General features: G+C 34.8%; 1 protein-coding gene across 5 annotated transcripts in view; it reads right to left on the bottom strand.

The window, feature by feature from the left end:
* Nucleotides 1-24626, bottom strand: part of LOC132707240 (triple functional domain protein) — a 322048-nt gene that overhangs the window by 31367 nt on the left and 266055 nt on the right. For all 5 annotated transcript variants that reach the window (XM_060679012.1, XM_060679011.1, XM_060679013.1 and 2 more), the window contains one exon: nt 4666-4741. In XM_060679012.1, the coding sequence (XP_060534995.1) occupies nt 4666-4741 (76 nt within the window). The remainder of the gene's footprint in view (nt 1-4665; nt 4742-24626) is intronic.

Below are 24626 nucleotides of genomic sequence, written 5' to 3'. Positions count from 1 at the left end.
ACAGAAAGTGTCAGTAAAAAAATATTGTAGAGTAAAAAGTAAGTACAACAGTACCAGTAAAGATAATGCTGCGACATCGATTATAACGGCTTGAATGAAATTGGAACGTTTAAAAAAATCAGCAGAAAAGGGTGGTAACATCTGCCCTTAAAATTTTTGGAAAAATTTACGGTAAATATGTCGAGAGATGATGGCAACAGGAGCTTTAATAAAATTGTCGATAAATATATCGGAAAGTTTTAGGTAAAGTAATGTTGTAAAGTGACAAGACTCTTTGTCACTTTTAATGAAAAAAGTGATGGTGAAACTAATATGTCAACATTGGAAAGCTTTAAAAAAATGTAGTGAGATGATAAGAGCAGGAGGTTTAATAAAATTGTCAACAAACATGTACGGTCGTATGTAACGTAGTTTTGTAGAGTGTGGTGTGACCTCTATACATTTATAAAAAAAAGTGACAGTAATGTTGTGAGATGACAAGAAAATGTCACACTGAAAAGGCAGTGCGAAGTGGCAGATAAGAAAAAAAGAAAGTACTTTCTGGAACATTTAATAAAAAAAGATATTGAAGCTAATGTGATATAGCACAAACATAGGAGAGATTTTGAATAAAGTCTTAGTTTAAAATATTGTAGAGTAGCAAGTAGTGCTAAGCTTTAGAAAAAGTGACGGCAAACATAATATTGCACGGAATGCGAAAAATAAGCAGTAAAGACAGTACTGCGAATACAGCTTGGGCTGATAAAAATTAAATCTTGATATAATTAATTACAAATTTTAGAGAAAAGTCACTGATAAAGTAATTGTTAAGAAAATAATTTCCAGGTGCGGCAAAGCCATTAGGAAGGAGATTCCTATAAATTCCAGTCCTCCATCGTTATTAGGTTATTAGTGAAGGGTCCCTTATTGTATACAATCTATACGTTTAACTTTGTAAAAGCTTTAAAATATTGTAATTATCACCTATATGCTGACGACACTAAAATTTCAATTTCAAGATCATGAAATGAAGCAGGCTGAGACTAAAATGAACACTGATTTTATAGAACTTTTATAAAATTACATCCGATCATCTACTGCAGCTAAATCGTCGGTGTCGGTTGTTGAAAATGACTCGCAGGTGCATAATGTCAAAAACAAAATGATCATAAAAAATTAATAACACTCCTATTTAGGATTGTTCTTAGACTCTAACCTGTCTGAACGCTGCTAACCAATATCGTATCCAGAAAATACAAAATTCATGTTTACGGCTTGTTTATAGAGTTTGCCGACAGGATGATATTTCTCCATACTTGGCTGTTTCGGGTTGACTTAATATGTGCAATAGGTTTAGGTTACACCTTGCAGCATTCTATTTTAAATTAATTATTACATTTACATTTTATATACAGATATTATCTAAGAAAACAAAATATATTGAGAATGCCACAACATGGAGAAAAAATGTTTAAGAAATCATTTTCTTATAGCATTGCACATTAAATAAATAATTTAAGTCTTTTCAATTTAACAATAACAACGAAAACTTTTAAAAACCGGTAAAAAAAATATCTTTTTGGAACTCAATAATTTTTGTATCGGAAAACCACTCTGCGGTTTATCCTATCCCCTTCCTTTCTCCTTTGTCCGACAACTTCTGTCTTTATTGAAAACTATATTTAATGATTATAAACTCCGCGTAACATATTTAATTTTTTTTATTTTAATGATTATAAACATAATCATTAACATATTTCATTTTTTTTAATTTGATTTTTTTTTTCTTGTTCTTAGGGTAATTTGGTTTACATCAAATTGAGACTTGGCAGTGTCTGGCTTTGCTGTATGTCTGCCCTCTAATATATCTATAATAGTGTAAAAATATGTATGTATGGCACTGCAATAAATGTATTTATTACTATTATTATTATTATTATTATTATTATTATTATAGTACATTGCTAAGTAAATTTCGGTCGTCGATCCTACTGGTTGCTGATTTCCTCCTGTCTACTAAAAATTAAAAATCGGCGCCTGACATCGCTAAATTATACATTTTATACGACCACGAGTGAGATATCAAAATAAACATTTTAAATCGCAATGATATTGTTAATCTCGTGTGACGTTAAGCTCACTAAATAGCATTACGTAAAAAAAAAGTGACGCCACTTTGAGTTACTTTAATCACTTCTTGGAAGGTCGTAGAATTCGCCGCTACCCCCTCTAGGACGCGCCCCCGGATCGTAAACTAAAATCGAAACTACATCGGAAAAAGCTAGTACGTGTCGGTACCTGTCGTCTATGAACTCGTCGACGCCTTCGCATCCGCACCTGCACTTGCATACGCTTCGCAAAAATTTCCCGACTTTCCCCATTCGCGATTGACCACCGACAATCACGGCTGAAGTATCGACGGATTACTAAGAGTGTTTTTTGATGACTATTTCAGACCGCAAGATAAGATAAAAGATAGCAGCAGACGCGTATCTTTTTCGACGAAAAAATATGGAAAGATTGTTCCAGTGCGGTTATTTTTGATAACGATTCGCCAATTCGTCCTACCAATATTCCTTGATGCCGCTTTCAACAGAGATGGCAGACACGTTGCCGATCTCGTAAATTGCATGTGTTGACACCCGTTGAGAATAAGCATATACAGCTGGTAATGCTGACTGCGCAGGTTAAACAAACTTGGATTGGGATTTACGTAGCGAGTGCTCTTGCAACGATAAACGTTTCAATTGCTATAAAAGGAAATGGGGTATAAGTGGTATAGAAAAACCTGCCCAGGAATAAGAACAGGTACTGGCAATTAAGGAAAAACGAAGATAAGACCGTACTTATTGTTGCCAGCTTTGACAACAGCAGTTTCAGTAAGAATTTATTGACAATAAGTTAGAGTAAGAAAAAAGGAGAAGGAAATAAATTTTTAAAATAGCATTAACAGTAATAGTAATCACTAATACAGTGAAAACTCCCATAACCGGACACTCGCGCTTACTCTAGTTTTGTCCGCTTATTAGAGGTGTCCTCTCATTAAAGGTGCATGAAAAAAAAACAACATAAATCGCAAATATGTATTACGTTTATTTTTTAAAAACATACAAAAAATTTAGGTGAATGAACTTTAATTATTTATTGTAGGGCTATTTTTATATCAAATTCATTCAACCATTCATTCATAATGTCTCATGTCATCCATGCTTTCTTGTTAAATTTCCATATTGCAGGTAAATTTTTAATTGCTATATTTTTATATGCCCTAGGTCGGCAGCCTTTCCAATCACGAGCAAATCTTTTTGTCCCACCATATTAGCACCTTCATAAAGTTGTAAGCCTCTCCTTGAAAAGCTTCCAACCACTACATGTTTCGGATTTCAAAGCGAGTGGTTTGTTTTCCATTTTTTCTCGCAAAGTAAGAAGTTTTTTAGTAGGTGCCATTTTAAAAATTGTGGAATCCACTTACGGCATTTGCTTGCGAAATAAAACTGCAAGTCACGGCGTAATGAATAATACTATATGATATGAAAAATGAAAAACGTAATTCCCCTATAGGTTTGAGGAGAAGGTAATTCTCCGATATTTTAGTATTGCGTTGTCCTGTTATTGGAGGTTCACGTCCGTTTAAGAGAGGATTTTTTTAAAATTCGGGACAGTGTTGTCCGTGTCCGTTTAATGGAGTGTCCGGTTGAAGGAGTTTGTTTTACAGGCAAAAGGGTAGGCAAATATTTCGTTCCAAAAAACATGTTCGTTTAAAGAGGAGTGTCCGCCTAATAGAGGTGTCCATATTGAGAGTTTTCACTGTATACCATACTGATACACCAAGACAAATGTTTTGCATTTTATTTCTAAACTGTTCCCGCTTGTAGCTCGTTGTGTCCAGGAAATATATTGAAAGGACCCGGGAAAACATGTTACATAACTGTCAACGGTGTAATATACCATTCTAAGTTTTTTATAAATACAATTTGCGAAAGTTGATTTGATTAACTGCAATTTATAAATAACTTAATACATATTCAGTATTCGTATCTGATAATAACAAATTAATTTATAATTATTTCATTAAATACGCCATTTATTAATCTTTAAAACCAAGAAATCACATATATGACCATCAAATGAAGAAGAACCTGATGAGTAGTAGATTTTTTTAATAACTCGACGAGTAACAGAAGTCCAAGTGTAGGTGTGAATTTAATGAAACCATTACTGCTTAGTCGTTAAATAGCACTTGACGAGTCCTTAAATCAGTTATTGTACATCGTTATTGTGAATAGGTAAAAGAAACAATCTTATGACCATATTGTGGCATTGAAACACAAAAAATCAGAAACTCGAAGAGCAATTTATTATTCAGACTGTAAGGAAAACTAATTAAAGATAACATAAAATTAAAGTAAAATCGGTACTTCAATTACTTCTACAAGGATATAAATCATCAACACCAGAAGAATAACGATCCAAATTTCAACAGTTTCAACCCCACCTCGTAAGTAAAAAAAATAAGCCTTAACTTATTATAATTATTATAAGAGTGCTAGGTATACAGAGAATTCTATATAAAACTTTTGATGAATTTAGCACTTTTGAATCAACCTGTATAATATTGGATATTATAATTGTATATATAATTATAATCTGTCCTAAGAAAATAAATGTAAAAAAAAACAAACTTACCCGCTAAAACCACGTCTCTTGTTCACTGGAGATGAAGTTGTGTTCACCGCCGATGTATCGTTGGGAGTTGTAGTCTCTGTAAAAAAATATATATACATTAATTTAAGCTACAGGGTAGATACTTTCGAAATAGGGCAAAAGGCGTGGCTAAGACATAATGCGCTGCAGCTATCAAAATTAAATTACCAGAAGTGGACTAAGGAGAAAATTTTGGAAAAAGCTCATTCTTTTTGGTTGTCATTTAGTTCCTAGCACATTTACTTCCAATTTTGCAAACACAGAGCTACACAAAAGTAGTCGGGTTCAAAGTGATATCATGTGAATGAATTTATTTAATTTGTCTACAGGGAATATCAATTTTGAAATGCAACCGATCAGCATAAAATTCTAAAACAAAAGAGGAAAGAACAACTGAAAATCGCAATTTTCTCAATTTCGAATAAAATTCTATCGAAGTGGTTTGAGATCAGAGAAAAACAATGGTGCACATTCTAATCGTGGCTAATTGCGGACCATCAAAATGCATAAAAAACTAGTTCATGTTTGAAATACTTTCGTCTAAAAGGAACAGGCACCAGGCACTTTATAGTGACATATAAATGTTGTGCGCTCTATTAACGTCTCCTCCAGGTTAGTTCTGGTTAGTTTGCTAATTAAAATTATCTTGGTTTGTTTATAGAATCTATAAAAACACAAAAAATATACGTGTTCTATTTAAAATTTCAATGTTGGTAATAATAGTTCTTGAATCGGGACACCCTGTAGACAAAGCAAGCAAATTTTCAAAAAACTCATTTAAAACACCCTGCTTGGTAAAATTAAAAATAAAGGCGTTAGTAAGGAAATAATAAAATAAAAAGATTTGGTTTTTCCAAAATAATCCTTAGGCCCCACCTGCGATAATTTCATGTATCTTTAATGCTTCAAAAGTTACGCTTAGAATGCCCCTGAAAAGTGGCCACCATGTACATTAAAAAATAAAAATTTAAAAGAGCTTCACGGGAAGGACCAGAACCAAAACGTTTCTCAAATCACAGGTCGCCTGCAACCGAACCAGCGATAATAATGACATGACGTAACGCGCCATATGTGCTTAGCGTAATACGCGCAAACTACACGTCTTCTAAGTCGAATCGACTTATATTTATGGTTAACAAGCGAGAAATTGACACATGTTCGGTTTCGATCATTTTCAAAGACATTCCGCGCGGCTTTTTCTCTAGTTTTACCTAAAAAGCTTATTAGACGCGTTTACGTACTGAAAAAGATAATATCCAGTTCTATGCGAGAGCGATTGATTGTCGTATTAGCTGCGATTATATGTCGCGTCGTTGATGTCGCAGTCGTGGGAGCAGCGAGATTATAATTTTGTTTATGGACGTGCGTAAGTTTGGCCTATTTTTTTTTCCGAACGAGGTACTTCAAAATGTGGGTCGCAAGAAGGTACACATACCTAAGCGGATCAATAAACAGTAGCGGTCTAAATACCCAATCTATTACGCTAACTTAATATAAGGCAGGGTGTTATGTAAAAGTAGGTCGCTTCGTTAATCTGCACATATTCCATTGGCAATATACAGCGTGTCAAATTCCATTGACACTTAAATTTACCAATAACTTCTTTTTCTTCTTCTTATTTAACTTTTTTCAAGACCTGGTTGTACCAAAGTCTACTCAATAATATACAAGTTCACTCGAAGTCACCCGTGCGGCTACCTACCTCTTTACCCGCACCTCTGCTGCTGCAGTCGAGAAGCGTTTGATAAACTTTATTCAGGCGATCGCTTTACTGTAGCGTTGATGTCTGTCTATCGATTTTTCGGTATGTTTTGAAACAGTTTCTTTTATTTATTCTTATAAAAAAGTTTTCCTCTGGATTATTTTTTTTTATTTGCCATGATTCAAAATTTCTTAGAGCAAAGAAGCAAAATGCAGGGCGGTTTGATTAGAACACGTTATATTTTTAATATAAAAAGGTGAATTTGGTAATTATCTACCTACTTTACAACCGTTCCTTAAAAGTAAAAAGTAAATCAAGTAATCCTGTCACTAATAAGTTTTTACCTGAAATATTTGATCAGTGACTTCTGACTGTGGTCACTCTAAATTAAGTTGCTACAATTTTTGGATGGACTATTATAATTTATGAACTCCTTATATTTGCATTTTTTACTCTTGGTGGCAATTAACTGAATAAAATTGAGTTCCATGATTTACGCGTGTTTCAAAAAAATGTGAATGGCTTCGACAACATCACGGTTCGGTCAATATTCGACTTTTCTTTTTTCAAATTTTCGCCGCTTCATGTTCGTTTATAAATCGAAAGAATAAATGGAATCAAAAACAAGTTACCGCTTTTCAGAAATTCGACCCAAATACAACCGATTTAAAAATCTTAATGGACCTCCTTTCCACCAAATGAATAATTAAACGATATATAACGAATATAAACGACAAAATTGTTTACGTCAAAAGTTACGAATTGTTGTAATTCACTTTGCTTGAAGCGAAAAACATAGGATCAACATTTGATGCCTGGGCGCCTTTTAATAATAGTAATTGGATTTTTTTTGTTGGTCTAATCGAGCAAAATGGGTTCAGCGCGCGGTTTTATCGAGGGCTTAAACATAATGAGATCGATTAATTAACGACTAATTTATTCGGGTTTGCGGAAAAGGTACGTTGTCACATCAATTACGCGCGCATAAATGAAAAAAAAAGTAATCGCATATTGATAAATGAATAATCCATTTCAGTTACTTAGATATGCCAGGCTCGTTGGTTTATTATTAATAATTATAGTTTTCCGCCGTTTGAATGTTAAATAACGTCGACCATTAATATACAAGGTGACGTTACCCAACTCCGATTATATTTTTGTTGTAACTAAAATATATCACCGGACCAGATAAACTTTGTTGCGGTTGTGTTTAAATTTATATTAGGACCATAAGGTATTTCGGAATAGCGTAGAGACATAAAATGGGAAATTCTATCCAATTTCGGTGTCGGCCATTGTAAAGCAGATACTAATAAATAGGCACCGTTGTCATTTTTCGATCACTTTTTAATTAACTTGCTGATCACAAATTATAAAGTTCACATTGATGCAAGTTATTCGGAACGGAGGATTTAGAATAATCGATGCTCGGTCACTGGAACGGCGAAAATTCACATGGAGTATTATTATACGATATAAAATCCTCCATAACAAGACGGACTCCATCAATCTACGTCAGCAACTATTTCTTGGAGTCTAATTACAATAAATGTAGTGAGCAGTGTGATAGATTTAACGTAAGATAAATTAAGTTAAATTATGATAAATAAATTGTTGCGGAAGAGAAAGACAACAGGTTGAGTGGACATCCCAAGAAAACTCCAGATAGGTCACTCAAGGCACAAAACTCGAAGAAAAGTTACTCAGAATGATAGTTGTTCCGTTGATAACTAGAAAACTTTTATATTGCAACTTTTAAAAGGCACATGAAATAGTGAATTGGTGAACAGAGAAAATATGGGATCTTGTAATTTAATTTCTGTATAGCTAACGCGAGAATAGTTTTAAACTGTTTAGTTCGTGGACTAAGCTATTCTATTGCCACATTTTTAAATGTGACGCAAATTTCTGTATCTCATAACGGCGTTATTAATAATGATAACATTACTTACGTTAATAATAATGAACGATTTAGTTCTGAAACCAGATGAGAAAGGTATTGTATTGTAAATATGTTTTGCCGAATTTTCAAAATTTTGACACAAAACTTTTGACCTCACTGTACCATAGAAATACTTTCGGTGATTTTTTTAGCGTCGTTATTATTTACGAGAAAATTACGACGACCGTGAACTTCACGAACGAACGCGTCCACTGATAACAGGATGTTTCAAAATCTCACCCACTTCACCGGCATACCTAATTGTCGGGGAATTAACGACAAATGAAAACCGGTATTACAGAGCGGCGATTTTAAAACCATAAATTATTTAGTAAACAGCCGCGACTACAATTCCGCCAGCACGGTCTAGAAAATAACGCCAAAGGTTCGTGAAGTGGTAGTAACAGGCAGGTCGAGGTGGGCCCTCATGCGAAAACGAGACATAATCACTGAGTAATGCATATTGAATTACATAGTACCGGTAAAATGTTTAGTTTCGATTCAGGTGCGCGTTTTAATTAGCAACGCCAAGGAAACAATTGCCGTCGATTCTGAAGGAACAGTTTCACGCGACATAAAGAGATTGTGGCATTCTTTTTGATATTCTTTTTAGTGTTGGGCTGGCCGATTGACCACTACTTAATTGAATATAAAAAAATGTGTACTTTATAATAAATTGTTATGCGTTTGTGATTTCGCAATTTACCTATAACCCTTTTCACAGAATACCCGAATACGATACTTTGCGATTCGGGGGATCCCAATAAAAATATCGACTCCATTTCGTTCCTGGAACTACGCGACCCACGGTGGGCCAGGGAGAGCCCAAAGTATTTAAATGAACCCATAATACATGTCGTACAATAAACGTTTTCCATATCATAGACTAATTAAGTACACCATGAACCTTCACAACACAAGCGATTTAAGTCGTCTTGTTGCCATGGGAACGTCAACAATAATTGTTGTCAGTGCCATTTTGAGAATGTTTTATTTATACAATTTTCCGTGTGAAAAGTGGAGATTTTTTTTAAAAGAAATTAGCTTTTGACAAAATTCCAAATGCACGAAGTCAGTAAAGGTAAGTTTTGAGACTAATTTTATGCTCAGTAAACTACTCTAAAAGGCAATTATCCTCCAATAATTCTACATTGTTTTGAGTCACATTAAAAAAATAGCCCAAAAAAGTATGTTTGTAATTTATTATGCAATATGTTAGCATAATTTAGGGATGCTGTTGATAATATACATTAAAGTAATTAAAGTAACATGTTGTGGGTGTTACGTGCAAAACACAATCTTGCTCCCACCTACTCCGTTTCATAAAATTAATTTTTAAAAATCCATTACAATATTTCGTTTTATTCTATGTAAATTAAATAAGTAATTTTCTTATTGTTAAATTGTTACTTGTGGGACACCCTGTATTTTTTTGAATTTACTTAAATATAATTATTTTTTGTTTTCGTTTTCATGATTTAATTAAAAACTGTTTGTAAATAATTTTTTTTGTAAACACAGTGTATAATAATTATATTTTATTAAAGTTTAATGTTCGTAATATTTTTTCTTTTTATTGTTGTTTTTATTAATATTAAGTAAAATTTATTGGCATTACAAAAAAATCGAATTAGTCAAAGACCTAGGGTTTCCCTGGTCCACTGTGCGACGGCGATATAAGGTATAACATAAATAAATAAATATAAATTTTATTGTATTTTTAAAATTATTTCGAGCAATTGACATAAAAAAAATGACAGGTCAATTCCACAACCCTTATCGCATGTAAGGTGCATAGCATATCCTTTCTGCTGGCAACGATTACAAAGACAAGGTCTAGCAAGACATTAACTTATAGCGAATATTAAAGAGGCCAGATAAATAAAGCTGTGTGAAACCTCGGCAAACTGCGGGGGAGTGTTTAGTTCCTCGATTCCTTATATAAAGAAAAAAACAACGCCAAAATAAGAAACTTTGTGTCGAATCAATCATTCTACAACTTTTTGACAAAAGGAAAGTGACCAGAAAGAGAGTAAAATTTAAAGATGCTGCGAGGTAATTATCATTCAATCGGCAGAGCACAATGAATTCAAAACATATTGTGCCTAGTTTAAGTTATACACTGAACATACACAATAAATCTGTAGTATTTCACATATTTATCTATTTTAATTACAAGTATTATCTTTTTTATATGAATAAATATAGTTTTATAAAATACAGTGTGTCCCACTTAAGAACTGTACACTCTGGTAAAATTTTTGTTTATGGTTCGATTTTGATAATTTATTTTTGTTGTTTGCTTATTGTTTCAACCTAAATTCATAGCCAACTGAGAATATTTAACAAAATAAGGAGAAGAATAAGGTACGAGGTTAGCGACAAAATTTCCCGGCCTGACATAGATGCAGCTCTAGTATCGCGATAAAACTGTCTTCTTTTAAATATATATCTTAGTAGGCTGCGAAAAAAAAACTGAAGTCTTGCGTCAAATAGTTTTTTATTGACACCATTTTAAACAAGACACGTCCGAAAAAATGTCGCACATAACGCAAATTGGGTATAAAGCAGTCATAAAGTTTTTGACAAGGGTTAGCATCTAAAATTATTAAAGAAAGGTTGGATTCGTAATCTGTAGTGAAAGAATGGGCAAAACGTTTTCGAATGGGGCAGGAGTCCCTTGAAGATGATTCAAGAACTGGTCGACTAGTGAAGATCATAACGGAAGATATTGTTGCGATTGTGGAAGAGGTGGTATTGAGTGATCGACGTTTAAAGGTCAAGAAAATCTCAGAAATTACTAAGCTCTCTGATACAAGTGTTCGTCGAATCCTGCATGATCATTTAGGTATGCATAAGGTTAGTGCAAGATGGGTTCCTAAAAAGCTTTCACCTATTCAAAAACAACGCCGTGTCGAGTGTGCGCGATCTTGTTTGGAACTCTGTGGGCCGGAACCGAAGCCCGTGATAGAAACTATTGTGACGGGAGATGAAACTATGATACTCTATTATGACCCTCTATCGAAAAAAGAATCAATGGTGTGGCGTCGTAAGGGTGAAGCACCTCCAAGGAAATTCAGAGTCTGCCAGTCAACAAAAAAGGTGATGGCTACGATCTTTTGGGATTGTGGAGGAATTCTTCGGATAGATTGTAAAAAAACTAATATCACTGTCAATGGTAAATATTACGCAACATTATTACAGAAATTGCGAGACTGCATACGTGTAAAACGTCGAGGAAAACTGACTAGAGGCGTGCGTCTTTTGCACTATAATACACCTGTCCATACTGCTGGTGTTGCACAAGCTGCCATTTTAGAGTGTGGGTTCCAACAGATAGATCATCCTCCCAATAGTCCAGATATGGCCCCAAGCGACTATTATTTGTTTGGATATTTGAAAAAGAACTTACGTGGACGGCGGTTTAACGACGAAGTCGAGTTAAAAGAGGCCGTTTTAGCTCATTTTGCAGACAAACCAAAAGAATATTGTTTTAAAGGGATCAAGTTGTCAATAAAGAGATGTAATAAGTGTATTGAAGCTAAGGGGGATTATATTGAAAAATAATAAAAAATTGTTACTCTACTTTGTTTCTTTCATATTCAGGCCGGGAAATTTTGGCGCTGCCCTAGTACTATTAGAAATTTTTTAAAAAATTGGCAATGAATTCTTATTCAGGAGTACTTAGAACCCAACTATACCAATTTTTATAATGTTTAAATGCAGAGTGTTTGAAATACCGTTTACGCCCCGCTTAAGGCGGGTAAAATTTTTGATTACGATTTTATTTTGATTTTTTGTTGTTGAATAAATCTCTCAAAAACGCATTAAAACCTTATGTTTCTTATTACATCAATCTGAGGTCTGGGACTAATTTTTAATATCTTTAAGAACAATGTGTCAACAAATTCTTATTCAGGACTGCATAAAACCTAATTATACTAATTTCTATGAAGTTCGAATACAGGGTGCTCGAAATATCGCGGGCACAACGCTTAAGCATTACTCTTGTAGAATGTTTGTTGATTGCTCAATTTTGATAATTCTTTTTTATTGGATACATTGATTGTCATCGTCCCTAGTCTCATTATTTTTCAAATTTGCATAATTAAAATTTGTAAGATCTGAAAATCATATACTTTTAGGCAGCCGTGAAGACGAATTTGTTGTCATTTTCAATTTGAAAAGATATCTAAAAGTACTTCTCGATTTTCCGCTTCAAAAAACTGTGTCAATTAGCCATGACTTTAGTCGAGGCTATACGAAAAAACCGTTTTATTTCCCTTTAGTAAGATCTACCCAGAATCCAGAAAGAATTATCAAAATTGAGCCATAAACAAACATTCTACAGGAGTAATGCCTAAGCGAACTGCGTGGAAATTGGTTTAGTTGGGTTCTAAGTACTCCTGCCAATTTATTTATTTTTTAATTCGTGATGGTACTTCTTTCTTCTCTCTATTTTGTTAAATAGTCCCAGTTGGCCATGATTTGAAGATGAAACAATAAGCAAAACAAGGCTTTGGTGCATTTTTCAGAGATCCATCCAACAAAAAACAAATGATCAAAATCGATTCATAAACAAAGATTTCACAATATGTATCCACATACATATACGCAATTTTTAATAAAAATAGTTGTAGTAATCTGGATACCTTGATAATCCAGCACTGACCGGCACGATATGTGTCAAACGTGTGTCGAACCTTTTTTATAACTCTTACTATTTGTGAGATCGGATATTGGGGCCATCATAAGTGGGCCGCCCTGTACATTCAAGGCATGAGACTCAACAATTAACAATAAACAACTGAATAACAAAATCATAATCTCGAAAACATACTTTATACTTTACGTTGCGTTTACTAAAATAAAGATAATTTTGGGAATGAAAAACGATAGTACAGTTTTCAAATCAAAATCAAATCGCATAAGTAAAAAAGAATATCAACTTCAAGCAAGAAGGAGATCAAAGATGCTGAAAATTATCACACTAACTCAGATACGATTAGATTAAAGATGCGCCAACAGAGCGTAAGCCTTTCTATGTCCCATTTACTTGACTAAACCTCGTTTCCTGTGCAAAAGATTCTTCAAAATTATTCAATATCCTTTATGGCAAGGCGCAGGTGGTTTGCAAACCAATTTTGTAAAATGGTTACCGTTTTCTATTCCAGAATCTTCTGGATGGTGCTGGTGGACAGGGGGAAGGGGGGGGGGGATTTATTGCTTTCCGGACGAGCAGAAGTAAATCTACAAGCTTTACAATTTGGTCAAAACGAATGTATATTTTAAAAAATACTATCCTCAAGTTTGACTTCTTTTGTTCTGATGCATACACGCTCGTTTAGTGTACCCGAACAACAGCAAAATTTGAAACCAATCGCTCAATAAAAAAGTGCTTTTAAGGCAAGACGAACGTTATAGGTAGTCGTTTAGAAGAAACGATTAAGGAAAATAAACATGTCGTCCGAGCCATACTTTAAAAGCGCATATCGGCAATAAAAAAAATCGTAAAATTTTGCGTAAACGCAACGATTGACGTGGAATATCGTTATCGACCGACCCCGCGAATAGGCCCGTGTAAATCGCCGAACGTTCGCCCAACCGGCAATAATCGTTCCGCCATATTTGGTAACTTGAACACGACGAGAGTTTACTACCATTATACGGCCGAGTCCGTCTAAAAAGCATAAAATTAATAACAGCATTAAAAACGGTCGATTAATAATTTCTTTGATTTCGGCGGTCGCGCCATCGCGATTCTTACCTGTGAACGTTGTCGAAAGTGACCTTGGCGAGACCGAAAAGAAGGTCGAGTCCTTCCTTGGGGGGTAAATTATACGATATTACGACGTTCGCTTCGCTATTAACCACAATATCAAAAGCAATCAGTCTTATAATGCGATAACGAATCAGGCAAACGTAGATGCTACTTTGAAAATCACTCTAGACGCTCAAACTACCAAGTCGGATGGTCAAATGCAACCCGGTGCAGTCCCCAACGCGAAGCTTGACCGCAAACTTGTATAATCTGTTCCTTTACGTACAAGAAGTTAAGATATAACAATAATGAAGGAAACTTTTGTACGTTGGATAACTGTTAGAGAAGAGACCATCTTCTTTTTAGAGAAAACAAGAAAAAACTCCTAGCTTCCTGGAAAAGAAACATTTAATGTATAGAGCTGGGTTTTCTGAGATGTGCCGTAGAAAATATAACAAGAGTTGCTTGTTACCACTATATTTCTAGCTAGAAAGGTGAGACCTAACATGTTAGTACTTATGACCAGGATAAAGGAAGGAAATGAAAAGTTTTCGTATTCTACGTTATAAAGAAACCAGGTGCAGGATTACTTAACAATAACCATTAAATTAAACGATCCTTCAGCACGTATTAGACGTTACTCAGAATTGCAATCAAATCGATCAAATTTGAAATTCTGGGAGTTGAACCGAGACATCCACCAGCTTTTTCTGAACTTCAGACCGGCATATCGCAGCATGTTGCGTGCTAAAGTTGGCAGGAACGAAAACTGAGAGTTTGTGAAAGAAAGGGTTTGCTCAAGATGTTTGGACCACTGCTAAACGCAATACCACAACAGTACCAAGCAAGAACCAATTAAAAAATATCCGAATTATTTAAGGCAAATGTACAAAGACCGTCTGACACACGGATGGTAAATATGACTTGGGAAGGGGAGCCAATGGAACTTTTGAATCATGGGAATAGATTGATGGAAGATCGATAACAATAAAGAAGGTCAGGTTGTAGAGCGAAGTATGTTTGTTTGACTAGTACTAACCGGAATTTTGGAAAACCTATTGACGCTACATCACAAAGCATCAAAAGCAACAGTCAATCATCTGGGACTCTTCCGCAATGAGATGATAGTCTATGAGAATACCATCACGTTCGTTGATGGTTTGCTCTGATAAAGTTTCCGCTTATAGCGGATATTTATAAAAACGCTACGTTTCGTGACTTTTCACCACGTGCCTTGGCGATTGCTTTTTGTCGTGATTCTCGAAAGCGTTTTAGAACGATCAAGGTTGAAGGATTACAATGTAAACAATTGGCACATTCGAAACAATGGTGCCAAGTTTTGCTTAGAGGCGTTTCTAAGGTTGAAGCTTTTTAAACCGATGCTTCTGAGTTTTTTCAAAGCCTGCTTATGTTCGCTTTGGCTACTTTTTCTTTAACTTCGCGATTACACATATACTTCTGAAAAGGACACATCAATGTGTTTGTTTTCTCACCTACATTAACAGAATATTTTAAACTGGGTGGTAGTAGTAGTGCAAAATAAATTATTATGCAAAATTATAATCGTGGTAGTTTATTTTAACTTTATTTCTAAATGCAATTTGCAAAATTAACACGGGGCTTTAACACAGACAAAACAGTATGTGACCAGTGAGGACGTTAAGTCAGCCTGCAAGTGAGGAATGCAAATGGAGTATTTTGCATTAGTACAGTATCCAATTCACTTCAACTACGCTGCTCTTATACAACCATCCATATAAAAAGAAAAACTTAAAAAAGAGACCTAAGTAAATGAAGAATAAGTTTCAGAGAAAAGTTAGAGATCAGATCCAAGTTTGTATTGGTTCAATAGATGATTTTGTATGTTTTTTTATTTAATGCTCGTAATAGTTGGAACTAGTCTGTAGCTAAAAGATCTTTGGTCCAAGGCGGCATTGTGCTGCAATATTTCTTTTTTGAAAGACATTCAGTACACTTTCTACATCGAACTATAAAAGTTGAAGTTGCAATTGCAAATTTATCTATCGCTTAATCAGTTACAGAAATGGTATGATGTGATCATCAGTCACCGCCAATATCTGAAACGCGTTCTGGATATTTTGGAGAGTTTGATCTCTTTGCAACAAAGCAGGCAAAAAATTATCTCACGCACAGTAAGCAAGTAATCTTTTGAACAAGTGAAGAAATAAATAAACGAACTTATGTGATATAAAAACCTTTCATAGCAGATTAAAATTTTCCTGTACATGCATTGAAGTTTCGCAATGTGAATGCGAAATCAAAAATTTGATCTGATCGCCAAAAAAACAAAACCTCCTCGCAAAATTAAAAAGTATCTGCGCATATATATTTTGCGCAGATACTGGTGACCAAATCGAAAGGTAAATAAAATTGTCGTACAAATCTGGGCAACGTTAGCGAGCTAATTGCGAAAAAAAGACAAGAGAATGAGATTCTTGACCTGGACTAACCCGGTGCCATATGGTGTCCGCGCGCGCCCACGGCCAAAATGTCAACTCTTTGTATTCTTTCTTCGCTTAATATGGCGATGGCTTACATTTGTTTGGCCGTCGTTTGACGAAAGACGACACCGGGGCGCCATGCGGATTTTGCGGTATCCTTTTCTCGTACGCGTAGTGCATTGGCTTATTTCCAAACAACACAAATTTAAAGCTGCACCATCTGTTTATTATAGTTTCCCACTATATTATGCGTACTACCCGTCCCAACTGTTCAAAAACCTTCTAATTTTATAATTAATTAAAATATTGTTACGACTTCAATACGGCCCTGCCAATGACGAGCGAAACCAAGAGAACGACATACAACCTCGGGAAGCTGGAACGAAATTTGGCAAAGATGGCCTTTTGGGACCCCTTTTATCTTCTGAAGTAAGCATTCCCGGACACATGTTTATTAACTAACCAAAACTAACGTTTGTGTTAACATTGTTTTTTGAAACATTGAATATAATAACCTCTACTCTCGTATAGAAAAATTTAGAATATAACAAATGTTAAGCGTTTTTATTGAAATGCATACAAATTGAAGTTGCAAGTTGATGTATCTCTCGCTTATCTCAATTGCAGAAATACTGTGATGTGATCATCAATCATGGCCATAATCTGAAAGGCATTCTGAATCTTTTGGAGACTTTTCTAATCTTTTTGCAACAACGTAGAAAAAACATATTTAAAGAATTCCCGAAACCCATACAAGATACAGTAAACTTCGTTTATAACGCATATTGGATATAACGTACTTCCGGGTATTACGTACATATTTTACTGATCAGGCCAAAATATGCTTGGTGAAGCTGGAGATGTTAACAAACAAGCTGTGGTGAACTGCTTAGAGGATAAGTGACCCAGAATTGGACAAAATTACAGCTCTGAGAATATTTTCAATGGTGACGAGATTGCGCTATTTTACAAGATGACTCCAGATCGTACCCTTAAAATTTAGAAGAGAAAGTGTTTGGGTGGGAAACAGTCGTAGTTGAGGTACACCGTTTGAGTTTGTGCAAATATGACAGGTAACGAAAAATGTTATTCTTGTTATTCGTAAATATGAACGACCGAGATGCATGAAAAACGTGAAAAATATACCTCTCATTTATAAGTCAAACCAGCGAGCGTGAATGACTTCAGCAAATTTTTATAATTATTTAAAGGATTGGGGTGAAAAACTAAAACGTCGGAATAGAAAAATATTGCTTCTGGTTGATAATTGTGCAGCTTATCCAATATCAGATTAGAGGTTTTGCCTCCAAGTAGCACCTCAGTGGTCCAACCAATGGATCAGGGCATAATAAAATGCCTTAAGACATATTACCGTAGATACCTTTTGTATCGTTTGATCCAGTCATTTGAAAATAAGGAACCCTTCAACATCACTATCCTAGACTACATAAAATTACTTGCACGATGTTGGATAGTGTTACTTCAACCACTATTCCAAAGTGCTTTCGACAAACAGGTCTGATGAAATCGGAAGATGAATTTGATTCAGACGATGACTTATCTCTGGTTCAGTGATTCGAGAAGTACAAAAATAATGACGATGATGACCGGGAGGTTTCCCTACGTAAAACAACTGGATAACTTCCCAACTGTTGATAATTGTTGATATTATTACTGAAGTTTTACAGCCAAATGATCCTCAAAGCTCTGATAACGAAAGCTAAGATGATGTTCAACAGGACGAAGTACCAAGTTATTCTGAAGCGCTTTGTGCCGGTAAAATTGTTACAATTTTTTTACAATCGACTGATAATGTAACTGATGATATTATGCAAGCGTCCTGGAAGGTTGAGAAGCACATCGAAAATGTGAAATTTGTATTGATAAAAAATAAACAAACAAAAATAACGAATTTTTTTACTCAAAAAGAATAAAGTATGTATTTTTACTTGTATGTTGTAAAGTTTATTAGTGTTTATTAGTCTCCCAATTTTATATAAAATAAAAATATGTACGTACCTACATATATTTTTTCTGCTTTTTTATAGCTTACTTCCGCTTATAGAGTACTTATTTTCTGGTCCCTAGAGCGTAATGTCTAGCAAAAAAAAAAAGGAAGGAAAAGGTAGATAAAAAAAAAAAAATTTGTTGTTATCCGCTAAAAATGGCGTATATTGATTTTGAGGTTATACAAAACTTTTCGTTGCGGTTTTAATAATCGCACCCCGCATAAACATGATTGAAAGGCGCAAAGTGTATATGAATGCGCCATTAAAATGTGTATCGAACTGTGTGTACGCGTATATTTGAATTTCAAATTGTCGCCAGGCGCGCAAATGCATTCGGGACTTTACTATTCAATTTAATACTATAAGTCGATTGTTTTTTAATGGCGTATTATATAAGGAATTTGTTTGTGTTCCAAATCAATCTAGATAAGTGCATAGTTTGCGCCTAATTTGGTAGGCAAATATAATGAAAGTTAAATTTGAGTAAAACGCCACCCGCCGATATTTGGCCTTGCTGCACTGCTTCAAAATTTATCATTAAAATTAAAAGATCACTAAACTAGTAACGCTCCCTCAAATCCGGTTTAAGACAAAATCAATCATGAAATCTGACCAATATTATTTGTTTAAAGGAGACAACGTTGAATAAAATAGGTTTTCTGTATTTCCATTATCTCATTGAAATTATTATAGAAAAAATAAAAACTAAGATTCAAATCATGAAATTGAGCCAGTTGGCAATAATTATACTATTATAGTAAGTATTAAGTAATATGAAAAAAGACAAAGCTCTTGAGGAATTTAAAGAAAGCAGGACATCGACAACGGTATATCTATTGGGTTGTTCGGAAAGTCATTTCGTTTTTTTGGGGAACATGAAAGACAGTTTTCGTATAATGAATAAATATTTTATTAAATTATATATTGGCCATTCTGGTCCAACACCTTTTGCCATCTTTCTGGCAGTAACATAATTCCCCTCTCATAAAAGTTTTGGTCCTTGCTAGCTACCTTGAGGTAAAGGTTTTGCCATCCAAACAATTTTGCAGGGAGCGGAACAAATAGTAGTCGGAAGGCGCCAGATCTGGAGAATATGGTGGATGTTGCAGTACGTCCCATTCAAGCTGTAAAAGTTTTTGGCGAGTGACCAAACTTGTGTGAGGTCTCGCATTATCCTGGTGGAACACTACACCCTTCCTGTTGATTAATTCGGGCCTCTTCTCTTCAAGTGAATCATTCAATTTGTCCAGTTGATGACAATAGACTTCTGAATTAATCGTTGTATTGTCCGGCAAAAGCTAAAAAAAAAACGATTCCTTTGACATCCCACCAAACGGAGAGCATCACCTTTTTTTGGTGAATGTTGGCTTTTGACACGCTTTGAGCCGGTTCATCTTTTCTGCTCCATCACCTCTTGCGTTTAACATTGTTGTATACAACCCATTTTTCAAATCCAGTAATAATCCGCTTCAAAAATGGATCATTTTCTTGACGTTTGAGGAGCGAATCACACACGTCAACGCGACGACACAAATTTCGCTCCGTAAGGACATGGGGCACCCACACATCGAGCTTCGAGGTTAAGCCCATGCCTTTCAAATGGCCATAAACAGTCGAATTCGACAAATTTAATCTCTCACCGATCTCTCGTGTGGTTATTCGCCGATTTGCATCAACTAATGCCTTTATCGCATCTTTGTCAGCTTCGACCGGCCTTCCAGACCGTGGTGCATCTTCGACATCAACATTGCCGGATCGTAATTTTGCAAACCAGTTCTGGCACTGGCGTACTGTTAACACGCCTTCTCCATAAACATCCGTCAATTTTTTTCTCGCTTGGACAGCATTTTTACCTTTTCTGAAGTAAAAAAGTAAAATATGACGAAAATGCTGCTTATTGCTCTCTATATTTAAAAGGGCACCAACCAAAAACTACTGCGTAGAATTAATAGAACTTTTTCACACACAAATCTTGCAATATCAGCTCTCAAGGCATATAATGGTTATGCGGCTTAAGTGTGAAGTTGGTTTCGAAAAAACGTAATTAAGTCCTCTGACGGGAAAAAACGAAATGACTTTCCGAACAACCTTATAGATGATATTTACTGAAATAGAAGTAAAGGATTCTGCCTTTAATAGGTCAAATATATACATAAATTAGGCGATTCTAATAACTTTCATCAAGATTTACAAATTGACAAAATGTTGCTTTATATTTAAAATAAATTACATCAAGACATGGACTAGTCATATGTCAAGGGATTACCTCCATTAATATTGATGTAATATATAATAAAAAAACAATGAAAGTAAATTCCCCATAAATAACTTGTAACTTGTAAGATATGTCAGGTATTTCTGTTAGACATTTGAACAAAATCGTTTTTTTAGATGGGTATTGAATCATTTACAAAACGCGACCAGTTTAATATTTAAAAGTGCCGGATCCTTTATTAAAAATGTCAGGTCAGGGTAACGCGATAGAATAATAACCTCTTGTGGCAAATTGTATCTAGCTATGTTAATCATCTATATAACAAAATAAATAATTTTAAGTTGAAGACACTGCTTATCTACCTCTATGAAGTTTCGGAAATAATAAATAATTTAAATTGTGATTTTCGTAATATGCCCCAACAAGCTTAAAAATAAATAAATTGTTTAGTGAATTGTAAAATAGTAACAAAAGTTATAGACACGATCCCAATATGTATTAAAATAAGGTCCTTATTTGAATCAATAAAGTTTAAATGAAACTAAATAAATGAAGCTTCCACATCTGCCAACATAAGAGTTGAATTATTTTGAAAAAAAAAATATAAACGAAAGAAACTCAACCACAAAAAATATCACGCAGTTTTTGACGAATTTTATTTAGTCGTATGGAAAAAAAATTATTAATATTTGCCGAAAATTGATCTGGGTGGACTTTGAAGAAAATAATGCTATTAGAAGTACAGTTGATGGATCAGCTTATATACCTGTACCAAAAAACGAACATGGCAGTTTGAATCCGTATCATCAAACATCGAAAAATTTCCTCACCGTCATTGAAATATTGATGCACGACTCTATCACAAAGCTCACACACCCTACGAAAACTGGATTTCCGTTTGGGCTTGGACAAGTCTGTTTCTAACTCGGTCACTGTTTCGCTCAAAACTTCCATCGCTTCTTGTAAACACGAACGCACCAAAATTTAAAAACCGCGTCGACAACGATCCATTTCAAAAACAATCAGCGTCGGTTGATGTTTTTTTTTTAATAATTCGGCTTTCAACTACGACCAGCCGCGACCAACTGACTGAAAAGTTTGAATAGTGGAAGCGGTTTTCACGTTTGCCCACATAGATTCAACTGTCGCTTCCCAGCTGGCCGGAGCACAATAGATACTGCTACTCTTGCTGACTCACGAGATGGGACCGCCTCCTACGAACTACACACGTACAGGGTGTTTACTTTTACACTTGGCACTTTTGTCCGCGTTTATTTGCCAACAAATTAAGGCGGCAATAAGTGAAATTGATATATCGCGGGACTTAATATTAGAAATGTCTATAGAGTCGTTAAAGTTGGGTAAATAAATAGCGGCACATCAAACGAAGCACAATAGTGCAGCAGACGCTTTAGTTATTGTAAAAATTACTGCGTGACAAGCTTAATAACCTTCACTTTAGTCACAAGTGCTTAAATGAGGGAACGAAGATGTTATGCAATTGTGAACAGGTGATGCAAGTTGCAAAAATGCAAGGTGATCAAAGATGTACTCAGCCGCTATTTTAAAGCATATTTATTTTATCTGAAAAGAGGAAATTTATTTAGTTTTCGGAACCGAAACTTGATCAATAGCAACGAAATAACGATAATGGTTCCTAAAAATAGGAGACCGAATTAAAGACATGCGGAACGAATTAGATCCCTAGTTTAACATATGTAACTATAAAAAATGTTTATCATGAGGCAGATAGCGGAATGCGAAGGAAACTGGAAGGGTGAAGAGGATGTGTTAGAACATTTTTAATGAAACTAATAAAATATTTTCACTTGCATGAATACTGCTGCTGCTTAATTTTAAAAAACAAATTGTCGTGGACATAAATCCAAATTTTTTTAACATTTCCCAAGATTAATAAAAAAATATGCTATAAACGCCGATGGACTACAATTTTTAAAGTATGTATTACCAAAAATTATAAGCAGTAAAGTATGAATCATCAATAAAATAGCCTATTAAAAAGAATAAGCGAGCATAAAATTCTAGCTACAAACTATCGCGATTTAGGGCATAACTTTCTTCATAACAGTCCCTTAAATTCTTTTGACGAAAGAAGACTAACTGTTTAGTTGAAAAACTATGCGATTTTAAACCAAAAAATGAAAATATTGGCTAAAAGGTAAAAATTACAAAAAGGAATGTTAGTTTTTGATTTAAAAAGCATCAACAAATCATCTCATTTAAGATTTTTATTTCAAAACGCTCTATCTGAAATGTCTTGGATCAAGTCATCAAGTTAAATGAATGAAATGATTTTGGACCTGTCAACCTATCACACATCTTAGATTCCTCTTGTACCAAATTGTTTCGTCTCTTCCGTTTGTAAATCTGACTAAATCTCGTATTCCAGTACATATTTGAGCCAAAAGCAAAATGCTTTGACTCAAAGAACTATTTTACCTGAGGCTAAATCATTTAACAACCATAGCTTTCGCAATTGCACCGTTTCTGTTTTCTGTTGAGAGAGATTGACTCTCTTCAAGCTCAGACTAAGAAAATTTGAAACGGATTAGAGAGAGAGACAGCTTACAAAGTAAATGAAGTTGAATTCCTTTCAACAACCGAAGGAAACGCAGCTGTGAATTTTGTCAAGTCTAGGCTTTTTTCTCGTGTACATAGAGATGGCACGAACGCGTAGTAGTAGTTCTTTGATTTATATCGAAAAGTTTTATCTCAAATTTGATAATAAAAATTGCAACGTGTTTGATCAAGCAATAGTTTTGAAGAATTTCATTCGATCTACACCATTTGTTCGTCTAAAATATAACAGCATAGCATAAAGTGTGCTATTTGTTCTTCTTTTTCCAGATTATAATTGACAGAACTATTTATTCTACTTTTCAAAGTACTATATTTGTTCTTTCGCGGTTCAAAGAACTATTTTTAAAAAACACATATTTTTGTTTGGTAAACCACAAATGAGAACATTGCGGTTGGATGTTGTGCGAATTTATAATTAGACTGCGGACTATTTCATATCTGCCAAAATCGACGTTTTTCAATTTTTAATTGTTGGACGTCGGCCGTGAAGAATCGAAGAAAAAAATGCCGCTGGCGAACCGTTTGGTTCGTATATTAATTACTTTCATTGTGCCCGTGTGCTTGATTTTTTTATGGATAATAAGAGTGAACCAAACCAGAACCGAATATGGTCAACGCCGTTCACTCGAGATTTCGATATTAGAAATTGTTCTAAGGCGCGTTTTTTATCGATATAACCGCTCATGCTGTATTAGTTTTCGCGAAGCTTTGCTTATCTTATTGTAAACAATATGAATCAACCACACCTCGGCGAAGTCGCGTTTTCGAGAAAAACTAAAACAAGCTCCGGTGAATCATTCAACCGATATGCAATAAAATCGAGTAACAACATACAAAAAGTATAACTGGAAATTTTCGGAAATTCCAGCAGTTCGGCTGATTCGTGGAATAAATATAAATTTTAACCGAGGTATATATATAAAACAACATTACTTTTTTAATGAACCATCTGATATATTCGCCTATCTATAACGATCTTGTTGAAAGTGATATTCTCTTTTTCCAGATCACTTCTTTCCTTCTGCCCTTAGTGACGCTTCTTCCCTCCCATCTCTAGAAGAGTTCTGTCCTCTCCAGGAAATATAGTACAGTATCGCCTGTGTAGTACTCTGAATCGCCAGCTCCATAGCAGGAGTTTGCTGTTCTTCTCACAGCTTATATGTTATATCGTCGAGGACGCTCATGATATGAGGGTGTCTTTATAGATGGCAGGGTTCTGTCAGGAATACCACTATTTTCTGTATTCATATG

The sequence above is a fragment of the Cylas formicarius genome, unplaced genomic scaffold (genome assembly GCF_029955315.1).
Source record: "Cylas formicarius isolate icCylForm1 unplaced genomic scaffold, icCylForm1.1 PGA_scaffold_9__14_contigs__length_23061073, whole genome shotgun sequence".
Lineage (NCBI taxonomy): Eukaryota > Metazoa > Arthropoda > Insecta > Coleoptera > Brentidae > Cylas > Cylas formicarius.
This window is presented reverse-complemented; position numbering and strand designations above follow the sequence as displayed.